Here is a 15,373-nt window from a genome sequence, read left to right on the forward strand (position 1 = left end):
ACCCTTCACCCAATGCCTGAATTCTTTCTAGTCCAGCTTGTGCCTGCTCACCTCCACAGGAGCCTCATCACCTCCAGGGGCAGCTCGTTTGTTCTGACTTCTTACTGCGCCAAAAGGATGTCGTTCTTGTTTCTATCCATTGATTCTCATCTGTTTAACAATTGTTGCTACTAATGGTTGAGATTACCAAATGTCAGCCCCTCTACCTATATCCCCTCATTTAATCCTTTCAACGATTTTGAGGGATTATTTCAGGGATAAGAAAATGGAGGCTAAAAACAAAGAGCCCAGTCGCCAGGGCCACATCACACAGTGAGTAAGGGATAGAGCTGAAATTTGAACCTCAGCAGGCTGAAGGCAGGGCCCAAACAACCTGCCCCCCAGCATGCCAAGGGGCCACGCCAGGCCCAGGCCTCTTGCCTGCCATGGTTGCCTGTATATTAGAAGGACATCTCCATACTGAGTCTTCTTTTTTCTTAGCCAGCTCCCTGCCAGGCTTTGTCAGCAGATGAAGTGTGACCTAACCATGCAGATGACTGATGTGATTTCAGACCAGCAAATGGGGGGCAGAGGGGTAGTCAGAGGGAAAGAGGTCCCCTGCCCAGGGGCACATGGGTTTCAGGAGGTTGGAGGAGATGACCCTGGGCCTAAGGTTTAGGACTGGAGGTAGCTGGAAATTCAACCACTTCCCATGGAGGAAAGGTGCATGAGCGGCCATGACAAGCCCTGCCTTAAACCAGACACTCTGTCTACCCTCCAACTTGAAAGGGGCAGAATCTTCCACCAAGGTGATGCACTGGGCTGAAGATCTCAGGGCCAGAGAGATGAAAAAGGAACAGGACTTGTTAATCCTGCCTGTAGTCTTTCCCCATGTGCCCATTGCTCAGCACCATCCCCTTAGAATTCTGGGGGAAGAAGGAGGGAGTGAAAGGGGCCCCAGCAGCCCCTGTTAAACCTTCGAAGGCAGTCATGACAGGGTGTGAGCTTTCCTTTCCTTTCTGGGTTTAGATCAGGCACTCCTGACACACAGACAACACAGCGGTGCACCTCTAGGCTGCCTTCCCAAGACTCCAACTCCAGCTACTTCCAAAGGGTTAGATTACAGCCTTCTGTGGTTTCTCCATGTTCTGTCAACCAGTCAGTCAACAAACATTCTCTGAGTACTGGTTGTGGGCCTGGTCCTGTGGACACCAAGACAAACACCACACCTTTAGGGCTGCTTGGAATGAGGTTAAGAGCACAGTCAACTCAGCTCTGCCACTTACTACTACTGTGTCACCTTAGGAAGCCACAGAATCTCTTTGGGTCAGTTTCTTCATCAGTGAAGTGGGATAATGATAAGGTACTTTCCTACCCAGTGGTAACCACTATGGAAGTAGTTCCTATTATTACTTTCCTTGTCCTCAAATAACTCCAGGACGATGGAGGAGACTGATGTGCAGACCAGCTGTCACAACGCCAGGGGGAGAGCGGGGCGCGGGGCACCCTGGGAGGCCAGGGGCAGGGCTGCTCCTCCTGGCCTCCACTTCACAAACATTTATAGAGAGCCGCCCTGTGCCAGGCGCTGTGCTGGTCACTGGGGACACAGAGATGAACGGGGCACATTGTCCACTCATCCCTGCTCCTCCCTTCTGTCCCAAGGCCCAATCCCAGAACCCCGCACTGAGGGTGGGGGGCACCATGGACAGAACTGTGTGGAGAAAAGCAAGGCCTGGGAGCCTGGAAATCGGGACACCTGGGTTCGTGTCCACCACTCACGGGCCACCTGACCTTGGGCACTGTCTAGCCTCAGTTTCCCCATTTTAGCATGAAGGAGTTGGACAAGATAACCCCTCCGGTCCTGACCCACTCTGACAGGTAACAAATAATCCCACTCCCACAGAGCTTTAAACTCACCCCAGTGCGGTCCCTAGGCCATCTCAGCCTGCTGTCCCACTGAGGCAGGAGGGAAGAGACACCCGCCTGGCACTGACTGGCACTGTCCTGCTAAAGAGCTGGCACAATTTCGCATGAAATAGGGGGGCCTGGATCTAAAGGCGGGTTGTTTGAAGGGGGTGGGGGGTGCTGGGGAAAGGCAGAGCCAGCTCCCACAGGCCCTATTCATGGCTGTCTCTGGGGAGGGAGAGAGAGAGCGGGATAATTAAAACTGGGCTTTGTCCAAATCCCTGACCAAGCCAATATCTCACCTTTGAACCCCTGCAGCCAACAGAGCAGGGCTGATGCCCCTTTGGAAGGAAAACACCAATGAACCGAGCCACAGTCCAAGGGCTATGGGTTAGCCCGAGGTGAGGTGCGGGTGTTGGGGGAGTCAATGAGCTGAGTCCACACCCACCAATGTTGGATGGCCACCTAAGGCTTTGCCACCCTGAGGCCTCCAGTCCTCTGCCCTGTCCCAGCCTGACGACAAGCAACCAAGCTCCCATCCAGCGAGAGGTTAACCTTGTTGTTGAGCTGTGGCCCAGATGGACCCAGATCCAGGGTGAGAGTGACAGTGGGGCCAGGGAAGGCCCAAGAAACAGGATGGCAGGGTGAGAGCGTGGATTCTGTGGCCAGATCACCACGTTCCTTCCCCGGCTCTGCCACTCGTTAGTGATGTGACTCTGGCCAAGCTATTAGCTCTCTAGGCCTCAGTGTCCTCAACTGTAAAATGGGGACAATAATGGTACCCACATCACAGTGGTGGTGTGAGGATTAAATGAAGTAATTTTCATAAATCCTGGCCCGGAGTCATTGCTACCTACGTCTTAACTATCGGGTGTTTTATTAAAGCAATCCCCGCCTCCTTAAAAACACATTTTTTTCTTAGGCACTAATGTATGCACTTATTTGCATATATTTGTATCCCCTCTGAATCTCTCCAGATTCCTACACTTGGAATCCAGTGTCAAGGGATCTACCTAACCCAGTGTCCTGGAGGAACCTTCCCTGTGGGATGTTCCAGGCCAGACTGGGATGCTGCAGCTCCGCAAGCCTCTCCCTATAAGTCCCCTTGCAGAGCTAACTGCAGTCCCTCACACTATAACCTAGTCCATTCTCCTTCTTTGTGGTCTCTTTTAACCTTATATACCAGGCAGTCCTTCTGCAATGAAGGATGAAGTGACGCATGCCCCTGCCCACCCCAGCCCTGCCCTATTCTGCAACCAGCACCATCCCTCATCCCCACTCCCATCCCTGGCAAAACTGCTGCACCCCTGGGGGACTAGAGGGGCTTCCTGTCTCTCTTCACCATGGGCTCAGGGCAAGCCTGATGAGGGGGCAGAGAGGTCCCCATCCAGGCAGCCCAGCACGAGGCCTACTCCCTGCGTCCAGTCCCTCTCTGCTTGGGCTGAGATCCTTGTAAGCCTGCCCCATTGCCCATGGTGTACCAAAGCCACCTTCCTAACAGCACACCCCTCTCAAAGTTTCACCTTATGCCAGGATCTCATCAGGGTACCCAGGTTCTAGCCCTAGCGCTCTCACTGTGTGGTCTCAGACCTGAATACCCACCCTGCCCGCTCACAGGGCTTTTGAGGTCCTGGAATCCAGCATCGGAGGTAAAAGGGATTTATTGCTCTTATCATTCCCAAGGGGAAGGTAAGGCCTCAGATGCTGGAAAAGGAGTTCCCAGCCACCTAAGGGTAGACCCAGCCACCTTGTGAGCAAGTGGCCAAGGCTGGGGCTGGGGGCCTTTGAGTTGTGTTTGGAGGCGAAATGACTGGTTATATAATGGAGATTCAAATCGCATGCCAATGAGCACATCTCAGTGACAGCAGCCACTCTGGGGAGTAAGGCTGTTGCCCTGGCAGAGGGGCAGAACCACATGGAATCAAACCCCATCCACCCCTAGCTGGGCCTGGGGTGGGGGTGGACATGGTAGGGGGGTGGAGATGAAGCCATGTGTTGTTGGGGGTTGGGGGGGTGAATCCATGGGACTCGGGCCTAATGACCTCCACCCCCACCCCCTGTCCATCCTGATTTTCAAGTTTGTAATTAGGAAACACTTTGGCTGAAAGGTGCAGGGAGAGTCCGGGAAGAGAGATGCAGGTTGAGAAAGAACTGAGCATACATCCAGCGTCTGAGAAACACACCAGTCTCAGAAAGAGTTTGCAAAGCACCAGACCCCAGCTCCATCATGGGATGGGGGGCGAGCAGGGGAGGCAGCTGAGGAAGAGCATCACTAAGTCCTCCAGCCTCGTCAGAAGAGGAAGAGGCCTTGGCCCAGACCTTGACGGCAACCTAGACCCCAAGGGAACTTCTTTTCCAACCGGGGAAACGACTGTCCCCAGAGCGTCCAACGCTTCCACTTGGGAAGGAGGGTGGTGCAGTGTTGGGGTACTGCAGCACTGGGCAACCAGGCTCAGAGGTAGGGGGCTGGCTCCAAAGGGGCCCAGAGGCCCTTACTGGCCCCTCCCCAGCTTCAGCAGCTGGCAGATGAAAGAACCCAAGCAAAGCAGCCCAGCGCTGAGTAATGCCCCTGGCACCCCGCGCCCAGACCCACCCACAGCCAGCCCGAGGGGGCGGAGGGGAGCGCAGCGGAGCCTTTGGGACCCGGGGTTCCCGGGCCTGTTTCTTTTCCCCAGGAGCCAGTGGAGCCGCAGACCCGCTCCCTGAAGCTCATCGTGCGGTCCGGCCCGGCAGGGGGCGAGTGTGGCGCGGGGAGGGGGGTGTCCGGCCGCAGTGGCCAAGGACATCCCGCTCCGGGAACCCCCTCCCCCACTCCCTCTCCCTCCAGCTGTGCCGGGGCCTCGCCAACGGAAAACGAAAACTCGGGCAGAGGAAACGGCGGCAGGCGCCCCGCCTGAAAAACCCGGACAAAAGGCGCGGGCCTCCCGCCCCTGCTGCCCGGCCGCGGAGGGCCTGACACCACCGCCCTGGTCCGTGCCCTCTGCCCAGGCAGCCCCGTACGCGTCCCGGCCCCCTGCCTGCCTTCCTCCGTCCCGCCCCCCCTGCCCAGGGCACCTCTCGCTCCGGCCCCCTCCCCGGCCTGCCACCAGCCCAAGTTCCCTGCAGCCGTGCCCGCGGTGTCCGCGCCGTGTGCCCCAGGCCGTGCCCGCCAAGCGGGGGCGCCGCGACCCCGGCCCTGTGGCCAGCTCCCCGGCAGCGCCTGGATCCGCCCCCCTCCCCTGGCCCAGCGCCCTCACCTGAGGGGGCCGGGGCTCCGGGCGGGGCGGGATCCCGACCAGGCAGAAGGCGACTCCATTCATCGGGCGGCAGCGGCGGCTCTGCGGCCAGGGCACTGCTGGGGGCGCGGGCAGGGACCCGGGAGGGGCGGGGCCGGAGGGGGCGGGGCCGAACGCGGAGTGCCCCCTCCCCGGGGGGCCAGCCCCTTCGCTCCTCCCCCTGCGCTCCCGACGGGGCGCACCCGCCGCCTCTCCCCAGGGCGGCTGACTTGGCAAAGGGGGCTCAGGTAGGGGTTAGCGCCCGGCAGCGGAGCTACGGGGCAGTGCAGCCTGGGGAACAGAGGTGGTCTCAGGGAGACAATTTGGGCTGGCCTCCCGAGAACCGGCCCAAATAGGTGGTGATCCTGGCTGACCGAGGAAAGAGGCCAAGGGCACCCAACCCAGAGCTAGCACAGGGAGAGGGAAGGAGGAAGGAAGGGAGAGGGAAGCAAGCAAGAGAGAAACATAGCCAGACAGAGATGGTCAGAAACAAAGACTGAGAGACACAGAAAGCATGACAGAGACAAGATAGAGACAGTGTAGAGAGCAGGAGAAGACAGACAAAGATAAAGAGACCCAAGACTGAAGAGAGGGAAAGACGGAAAAAGGCTTAGGGAGCCTTCCGTCCAGAGATTTACAGAGACAAGGACAGAGATGGTGATGCCCGTGGGAGTGGGGGCGGGAGGGAGCTTTCAGGGGGTCCAGCCCCTCTATCTAGGGTCTCCCTCCTAGGCGGAGTCTCAGTCCAGGACCCCAAGGGGGCAGAGGAGTGGAGGCTGGAAAAGAAAGGCTGGCAGGTGACCCAGCCCTTCAGACCCCCAGCCAGCCAGCTGGGGCTCAGGCCTCTGGACCAGCTCATAGGTCTGCTCTACAGTGGACACCAGAGAGGGCAGAGATGGCCCCAGGCCTCCCAGTCACAAGCTCCCCACAGCCTTCCTTCGGGGCTTCATTCCTGGGTGGGCCCAAAGAGCCACTGGGGTCCTGAGCCAGTTCTTCATTTCCCTGCCCCCAAGCAGGACCCCTCCAGGCCATCTCCTGATGATCCGAGAAGAGATAGTCCCACAGTCCTTCGTTTCTGACAGCAAGTTCTTTCTGCTGTCTAACTGACATCCTTCTTACTTCCTATATTTCCTACAGCCTATGCTTACCTCTTTCCTGTGCCTTCTTGCAGTCTTTTTTATATTGATTCTTTTATTTAAGATTTTATTTATTCATTTGACAGAGAGAGAGACAGCGAGAGAGGGAACGCAAGCCGGGGGGAGTGGGGGTGGGAGAGAGAGAGACAGCGAGAGAGGAACACAAGCGGAGCAGGGAGCCCGATGCGGGGCTCGATGCGGGGCTCGATGCGGGGCTCGATCCCAGGACCCTGGGGTCATGACCTGAGCCGAAGGCAGACGCTTAACGACTGAGCCACCCAGGCGCCCCTGCCTTCTTGCAGTTTTGACGGGCTCCTGTATTCCTACACCTAGATTATGAAGAAAAGGCGGGAGAGGCCACGGAGAGGTAGGGATAGGATTGGGATAAGGCAGCCAATGAAAGTGGAAGGCTGACTCTGCCCACTGGAATCACCCACCCCTCTGGGCAAGGAGACCTCATAAAACCTGCCTACCTCACCACCATCACCAGCCCCAAGTCCCCCCAGGACCAGGGACTCAGGTCCCAGAGCAGGTTGAGAGTGGCCCAGACACCAGCTAGGCCATCCCTACTCCTGTTAGCCTGGGGAAGGACATACTGACTTGGTTTTAAATCTTATGTTTTATTTAATTTCTTTGAAATTCCCTGGCAGTCCATGGAGAGGGAGGCTCTCATAATGATGGAAGGGCACTTCATGACTCCTCGTCCTTCCCCACCTCTCTTCATCAAGGTCGTGAATGCAGCTGGACTTGCCCCCCTCTTCTGAGAAGTCCTTCCTGCCATCTAACTGTGACCCATCATACTGCCTGTATTGCCTTGCATGGTTTTCAACAAGGTTCCTGTTTCTACCTCTGTCTGTCCCATAGCTCCAGTGGTCCAAGGCTTGCTGCCACCCTGGCTCAGGGGTCTCTCCTCTCAGGACAAAGGGGCTGTCTCTGTAAGGGGGAAGCAGTGACACCTGGGATGCAAACTGAACTGCGGCTGTGGGGGAGGGGCGGAGGGTGGTGACTGCTGGTGTGCCCCTGGCTCACTTTTTCCAGAGCCTGATGCCCTCAGACACTGCGGGAGGCAGCGAGAGGAAATGAGCTCACGCCCGGCCAGCAGATGAATTCCTCCCTCCACAATGCACTGCGCTCACTTCCCCCACCCTCTCCCACTTCCCAGAAAGTGCGCTCTTCCCCCACCCTGCTGCCCTTCCCACCTCTTCCTGCACCTTGACCCGCACCCCCACCCTGTCCTGGCTCCCCCCCATCAATCTTCTCCAAACCCTCTTCCTCCCATCCTTTCCCTCAGCCTCCCTGGGTCTCACTCCCTAGTCCTACCACCCAACCCCAAATCCACTTCTATTCCTGGCACACTCTTTCTCTGGGGGTCCTGGAAGCAGAGCCCAACATGGGTGGAGGGGGTCCTTCACTGAGGACCCTCCTTATATTCCCCCTCTTTCTAAGCCCCTCCCCCAGCCCAGTCACCTTTCTCGGTTCACAGATGCTTTTTGGGAATCCTAATATCTGAAGGGGTGGGGGACTGGAGGTTGCCCCCCGGGAAATGGAGGTAAGACCTAGCTCCTTCCCTTGAGGGGTCCTAGTCTTAGCCACCCTGACTCTATAGTAAGATCTCCGAAAAGGAACAATGGAAGGCCAGAGAAGCCGAGGAAAGCTTCGAGAACGAGAAACGAGGTGGCCTTGAGCTTTTAGGGGCTTCATGGGTGAGGTCGGGGGGGGGGGCGGGGAATGGGGGTTAAAAGCATTCTGGGGAAAAGAACTATCAATAGGCAAAGGCAGGAGAAAGCGGACTCTAGTGATCCGGCTGGAGCCAAGTGGAGGGTAAGGAGGGTACAACGTAGGCAGGAAGCATGGAGGGATGAGGAAGGAAACGTGGGCGGGGATATGCCGATGGAGTGACTGGGCCTGAGGCACTTAGATTCTAGCCTGTCCAGGGGCAGGGATTTAGGAGGAGATGTGCCACAGTGCAGGAAAGAAGGAGAGCAGCAAGGAGATGTGGATGGCGGGGGGGGGGGGGGGGGGGGAGGGGGGATGGTGGGGGGAGACACTGCATTAGGGCAGGGGCAAGAAACATCAGAGGCCCCCCCAGACCAACTGGCTGTTGCGGGAAGGAGATGGAAAAATCTGGAGTGTTCTCAGGGAGACGGGGCATGCCAGGCACTGTGAGTCCTTTGTATGTATTATTTCAATTCAGCCTTACAAGGGAGCTTTGAAATAGATATTATAATCCTCATTTTATGGATAAGGAAACTGAGGCCCAGAGAGCTTGAGTATCTTACCCAAGTCCACCCAGACTTTGAATCCAGGCATTTGGGTTCTGGAGTCCACACACTTAACCCATAGGCTGTATTGCCAAGCGGAGTAGTGACAAGCAGCTTAAACTCTGGGTCCATCTCTCAGAAGAGAGGCCTGAACTGGAGACAGGGCGTTGGAAGTCATCAGTAGAGCAGGGGTGTGGTTCGGGTTCTCCAAGGACAATACAGAGAGGAGACTGGACACCAGACAGGATCTGAGGAGCACCACCTTTAGGGGCCGGTGAGGAAGACAGGGAGGACTGAGAGGAAGCAGGTAGCCCAAGGAACTGTGTTGGGCAAAGAGGACACTTTCAGAGGGCCGGTGGAACCAGAGGCCAGATTATACAGTGAGGAAGAGCATCGGGGATGAGGAAGTGGAGTCAGGCCTGTTAAGAAAGTGAGCAGCACAGGTGAGCCGTGGGCAAGTCTTGGGCAGGAGAGAGACGGAAGGGCTGATGAGTGGAGCGAAGGAAGAAGCAGCAGAGCCTGGGGCTCCAGAGGAAGAACCCGTGTTCCCCAGCTCCAGCTAGGCCAAGGGGAGGAGCGTGGGGGCAGGTCAGGGAGGGGTCCTCAGACCAGAGCTGCCCTCCACGGCCAGGATGAGGCCTGGCCCAGGAGCCAGCTTGGAGTTGCATGGTGTCATCAAGGAGCACTGACCCCAGAGTCCAAAGGCCTGGGTTCAGGTTCCCATCCTGCCCACCTGGTTGCTGTATGTTTTTGAGGAAAAGGACATTCTCTGAGCCTATTTCACCCTCTGTAAGATGAGAACAATAAGGCCTTCTCTGCCTGCCTCTCATTGGGGGCTCACACTTGAGAATGGATTCAAAGCACCCCCGGAGCTGAAAAGGAGAAACAGTGGGTGGAAGGTGGGTTATAGGAACCGTGGCCATGGCCATGGCGGTAACCCTAACCCTGGACAACAGCTTCGGCCCTTCCACCGAAGGGGAAAGAGCACCCCCTGGTGGAAAAGGGTGGGAGGGCAGGACTAGAGGGGATGGCTGAGAGGCTTGCTCCTGTGCCTCTGGCTTTCAATCCCCCAGCTTGTCCTCTGCTTGTCCCCTGAAAGCAACCCACCCCCACCTAAATGTTCACCTCTAAAGCAGGTGTGGGCCCAGTTCATTCAAGTCAAAAGATATTTATTAAGCTCTGACTACATGCAAACTGCCGTGTGCAGTGGTGGGGACCGTTGATGTTCCTGCCCTCTTTGGGCTCAAATTCTAGGACAGCAAGAAACAGCCAGGGATGGCTGGGATGGTGCTGCAATGTGGTGGAAGCAGTGCACTGAGGAAAACAAGAGGGGCCTCCCAAAATGAGGGCAGAAGTCAGGGGTGGAACCAGAACCTTCCAGAACCTGGAAGGCCCTGTATGGCCTAGACCTTGAAGGCTCTCAGGGGGCAAGTGGCAGAGGAAGGAGGCCTGAAGCTGAAAGCTGGGGAGGGCGTGGGGCCCAGGTTCTGGCAGAAGCTCCAGGCATCCCACAGAGTGGATCTTGCTGAGCATCTTTATTGGTGTAGGGTGGGGCAAGGGGCCACTCAAGAAGACACCAGTCCCCACCCTCCTCCCTGCCACCAGGTCCCTCAGGAATCCCACCTGAACACCCCTCAGGGAGGGAGGCTACATACCCCCTAGCCTGGTTGGGGCCAAGGGGCATTGGTAACCTGCCAAGCAGCTGGGAACCCAGCCCAGCTGGCTTGGGGGTGGGAGCAAGAGGCTGCAGCTTCTCCGGCTGGCAGCTGGGCAAACAAGCCACACCCAGTAAAACCCTGGTGTCAGGGCAGGGGATGGGTGAAAAGATGCCCAGCCCTGCCATTCTCCACTCACAGCCCCTCCGCAGAGCCATGTTTGTCATGATACGGGGAGAAGAAGAGGCCCTGGGCTGGGGTCTCCACCCTTGCAGGCTCCCAACTGTGTGATACTGGGTCATGGGGGACCCCGTGGCCTGAACTATGTGTACAAGGCTAACAGACGACTTCTAAGCACCATGACATCACCTAACACATCACCAAGATGTGTTCAAATGTGCTGAGTACCTACTGTGTGCCAAGCTCTTTACAAACATGATTTCATTTATTCCCCATGACAACCCTGTAAGGTAGGTATTAGTAGCCCCACTCTATAAATGAGGAAACAAGCTCCGAAAAGTTAAGTAACTTGGCGAAGTCGGATGCCAAGCCACTGCTCCATGAAGCAGGATCCCTCTGGGAGGAGCTAGGCCAGGTAGTGTCTTCCCAGCTCCAGGATGCTAAATTCTGAGGTTCTATGTGAGGGTGTTTAAATTCTTGCAGCAACTGGCCTGCAGTCCTGCTTTTGCCACAGGCCCCCAGAGCCTGCCCAGCTGTACCGAAGCCCTGCACACAAGAGGCCCCTGGCCCACTCTCCTCCCTGTCTCCATTTTGCCCTTCTAGGAGCAGGGGGAGCAGGGGGGAGAGGAGGAAAAGAGAGAGGAGGGGAGAGGAGGGAAACATGGAGGGAAGGAAGAGAAGAGGCCGGGAAGGGGGGAGGAGGAGGGGAGGGGTAGCTCCCACCTTCCCCTGGAAGCTCTGGAAATCCCCCCTGCAGCTGCTCCCTCTCCTCTGTCTGGCTCTGAGCCAGCCCCTGGAGGGAAAGGGGAGTAGATGGGGAGAAAAGAGAGGCAGGGCACTGACCACAGGGGGCAAGCCCCTCCATCCTGGCACCCACCCCACCTGGCAATTCCAGCCCCTATGAGAGATTCCAGGCATGCTCCCCTTTAAGAGACCCTACGTGCCAAAATCCACGCATACCACACAGACACATTGGGGCGGTTCTTGCACTATAAAAGGATTCTTCGCTTTACAAGAGGGCTCAGCACATGGGAAACTTAAAATAGGAGCTTCCCCTGGTTGCGGTGAAAGAAGCTCTGATTTCAGAAGCACCCCATACACACCATACTTCTGGCACATCCAGAAAGCCGGTGACACCCACAGGGGCCCCAGGGCTGGGGCTGCCTTAAGACATTAACATCGGCCTGGGCACCTCCCTGGTTGTGCTGAACATCAGAGTCCCCATGGGGTGGGGGGGAACGTGTCTCACAGTCCAACAGACGGGTTGACTGCTGGGCTGCTTGGCAGGGTGTCCTAGGACACCTAGAAAGGACCCGGGAAACCACTGCTCAGCACAGCTGCCAGGGATTTCACAGCAGCCGAGAGAGAGGACAGATACCCAAGACCTCCCCGTGTCCCTTTGATGGGGGTGGGCAGGAGCCCAGTGTCTTACTCTCTTCCAGCTCTCTCCTCCCCTCTGCAATGCCAGGGCACAGGGGAGCCAGGCTCTGTCCCCTGGGAAAGCGGAAACAGCTGACCCCCAGAAGAGGTCCGGAAGGCTGATGGGGGGGGGCAACTGCGGGCTGCTTTGAGGAGCAATTCAGGCCCAGCTGCACTCCCAGTGAGATGCCTTTAGGGTCCTCTAGGCAGAAAGTCGTGATGGTCCCTAGCCCAACCTCTCCCTTTTTTTTTTTAATTGAGGTGAAATTCACATAACATAACATTAACTGTTTTAACGTAAGCAATTCAGTGGCATTTAGTACTGTCCCCCAACCCCTACTTTTTGCACTCAGCGTGGAGCCGCGGGTAGAGCCGGTAAGGACGACAACAGCACATAATGACGAATGGGTCCCCTTCCCCCTGCGAGGCCTGGTGCTGCCACCGGCCATTTAAATTAACAACCAAGATGCCAAACAGGCCAGGAGACTAGACCAGCCCACAACTCCACCCCAAACATCACACCCAGCCCAGGGAAGATGCCCAGAGCACTTCATGCCTCCCCAGAACTTAGGATCACCCCCTCCCCTGACTCCTCACCCTCCATCCCTCCTCTGGCCCCTCCTCATCACCATCATAGACAACCCAAGAACCCCTCTGCCAGAGGTAGGGGGCCTGCGCTCAGTCTGGAGAGGAGGGGTCTCAGAGCCCAGGAGCCCAGGACCCCAGGCCACTGCTTTAGGCAGAGCAGCCCCATAGAGCCCAGGAGTGTGGATAAGCCCCGCACTTAAAGGCACGCCCAAGAACAGAAAATCCCACCACTCCAGACCCCACCCCAAGACCTCCTACCAAGTCAGGATTATGAAGGGAGTAAGACAATCTCAAGAGCAGCCCCCTCATTCCTGCCCAGTCTGCTGCCCCTCTTAGAGGAAGAGACTGATTGCCAGTCAGAATAGAGGCCCCCTCACTCACATAAGGAGACCGGCCCCTCTTCTCCACTTGAGCACCCTGGAGGGGGTGAGGAGCTCCAACCTGAGGGAGACTTCACCCCTGCCCCTTTCTGATGGAGACCATTTAAAGGAAAGACAGCGCCCAGGGCCTGGCTGGGGCTGCAGGTCTGTACTTGGGGGGCATATGGAGAAGCTGCCCAGCCCACCCCATCTTTTCACTGCCATGAAATGGTGGTAGCAGCTGCTGCAGCTGCTGTAACTGGGGGGAGGAGGGGGAGCCTGGCTGGGAGAAGACCCTCCATGTGTAGGTGGGGGAGGGAACCGGTTGTGTTGGTCGTGTCCTGAGGTCTCACTAGGGGGTCCACGGTAGTTGGCGTGGGAGAGCTACCTCCGCCTCCTGTCACTCGTTCATCCCGCAGGGCCTGCAGCCCCCTCAGGCCCAGGATCCTAGCAGGGGCTGAGACCTTACCGAGTGAGGAGGGGGGCTTCTGATGCGGGTGCTCCCCTGGGTGGGGAGAGAGGCAGCGTGCGCGCCCTCTGCGCGCCTCCCTGTGTGTCAGCGTGTGTGTGCGTGTGTGTGTACCCACCAGCTCAGGGTCACAGCAGCCCCGTCCCTCCCCCAGAGCTCCCGCGGGGCTCCGAGCCCTAGCGCCCCAACCCCCCTCCCCCGCGGCGCGCCCACCCTCAGCCCCTGTTGACGGCCCCCTCCCTCCCCTCCCAGACACGCACCCGCGCCCCGCGCCCGCCGACCTGCTCCATGCTACTGCCCGCTATGCCGTCCTCGCCTCGCCGGCCCCGGGGGGCGCCGGGGGCGGTGGCCCCTCCATGCGCCCTGTAGGTGCGGCAACCCGGCGACCGCCCAGCGCGAGGAGCGCCGGTTGTCAGCCGCCCGGACCCCCGCCCCGCCCCGCCCCGCAGGCCCCGCCCCCTCCCGTCCCACCCGCGGGGGGAGGCGCGGCGCGCGCGCGCGCGCGCACACACGGTCACACACGCACGTTAATGCACAGCCACTCACATCCAGGGGCTCATCCCTGCCAGCACACCTGGTCCTCCCTGCCCTGGGGACACTGTTAGTCCAAAGAGGACACCCTCCGAGCGAAGCCCCTCTCTTCCATCTCCGAGATTTATGAGTTAGAAGGGCCCCCCTCATTTTACAGGGGCCACAGAAAGGTTTGCCTGAGGTCACCCGGCAACTTGGTGACAGAGCTGACACTGTCTCCCAGGCTGATGCCCCTCCTCAGGGGTTGCCTGAGAGCAGGTCAGAGACACCCACAGAGCCCGGGACGCAGGGAGATGCGGCACTGGCCCCCACCCTGCGAGCAGGGGTCTGGATCCTGTGACCTTGTGAGGACAGGAGATGGTGGGGAGGCGCCACTCCCGGCTGCCAGGATCCAGCCTCTGTTCAAATGTGTTCTGAGGTCCTTGGCTGGGTGTGGGGAGCAGAGATGGAGATTCCTGTCACCTACCGTGTGCCATGCCCCACGCATATGCCAAGCAGGAGGAGGGGCTGAACTGTTGGCCCACTGCCAGAGAAGGGTCATCTGAAGCCCTCGATGCTAGCCAGGCCCCTGACTGCTGGTAGTGGCGCCACCCACCCTGGTAAAGACCAAAGAGGTGGCAAAGAGACTGCCCCCCAACCCCCCACCCCCACCCCCCCTCCCCGCATCAGAGGCGGCTCCTGACTGCGCACTGCCCCTCTGTCCTGCCCCTCACCGGGCAGGGCCAAGCTGAGGGCGAGATCACATGAGCAGGCATGTGAGAGGCAGGCATGCTGCCCAGGAGCGTGGAGTCCAGAGTGGACAGGGGTGGGAATTAACCTGCCCTGAGGTTGACGCCCCCCGCCCCGGGGCCAGTGCCCAGCCTGGCATGAAGGGGGTTTCACCCCTTCTCACTGCACCCTGGCCTCTGTTGGGCACCAGAGGGTGAAGGGGCAGAGGGCGGGAAGCTGAGATGGGGCGAGATAAGATCTTCAGTGGGCCCAGACAAAGGGGGCTTTATAGACTGGGTGTAGGGGACATGCTGGGGGGAGGGAGGCAGGAATGCAGGCTGGGGAGGCCCTGAGCTCATGGGGAGCCCGGCTTGGGGCTGAGGTTGGACTCCCCCAGCCCTCCCACGCTTGGGCCCTGTGTGCTATTTGCTGCTTTGCTCCTGGGACGGCAGCCAGGAGTCCTGGCAGCCCCTCATCCAGAGCCTCCCGAGCCACCCGAGCCACCCGTCTTCTCAGGGGTCTGGTGGGCACTCCCCACGCTCTCCCAGTCTTCCCCGCCCAGCTGGCCGCAGCCTCTCTTGGCTTCCCTGCCATGCCCTCTCAGCGGCCTCGTGGCCCCTGTCTGCTACCCAAGTGAGTGACTGCCCTGCCGGCTGCCTGGGGAAGGGGAGGGACAGAGTTGGGTAGGGTCACAAGGCTAAGGGGTCAATGGGGCCCTTTGTCTCTTCAGACGGGATCTGTCCTGGGCTAAAGAGACGGGAGACTGAGAAGAGTGCTAGCCAGCAAGCAGACCCTGACCCCGCCTCTCCCAGGCCCCGGTGGAGCTGAGCCCTGGGCTGTGAAGGCGGGCTCCGTTCTTCCCAGTTGTTTCCCTCTGATTCTCTTTCAGGGATGAAGCAGCCACTGGGAAGTGAAGACAAGAAGGAGGA

The 15,373-nt window shown here is 58.6% G+C and overlaps 1 protein-coding gene across 1 annotated transcript in view; it reads right to left on the reverse strand.

Moving 5' to 3' along the window:
• Window positions 1-5,183, reverse strand: part of ARHGAP23 (Rho GTPase activating protein 23) — a 69,340-nt gene extending 64,157 nt beyond the window's left edge. Inside the window, 1 exon segment of the mRNA XM_028089859.2 lies at window positions 5,121-5,183. Within this exon segment, the coding sequence (XP_027945660.2) occupies window positions 5,121-5,183 (63 nt within the window).
• Between the last annotated feature and the right edge of the window lie 10,190 nt (window positions 5,184-15,373).

This window comes from Eumetopias jubatus, unplaced genomic scaffold (genome assembly GCF_037043125.1).
Source record: "Eumetopias jubatus isolate StellerSeaLion01/CBP00866 unplaced genomic scaffold, mEumJub1_p1.0 scaffold_10, whole genome shotgun sequence".
NCBI classification, from domain to species: domain Eukaryota; kingdom Metazoa; phylum Chordata; class Mammalia; order Carnivora; family Otariidae; genus Eumetopias; species Eumetopias jubatus.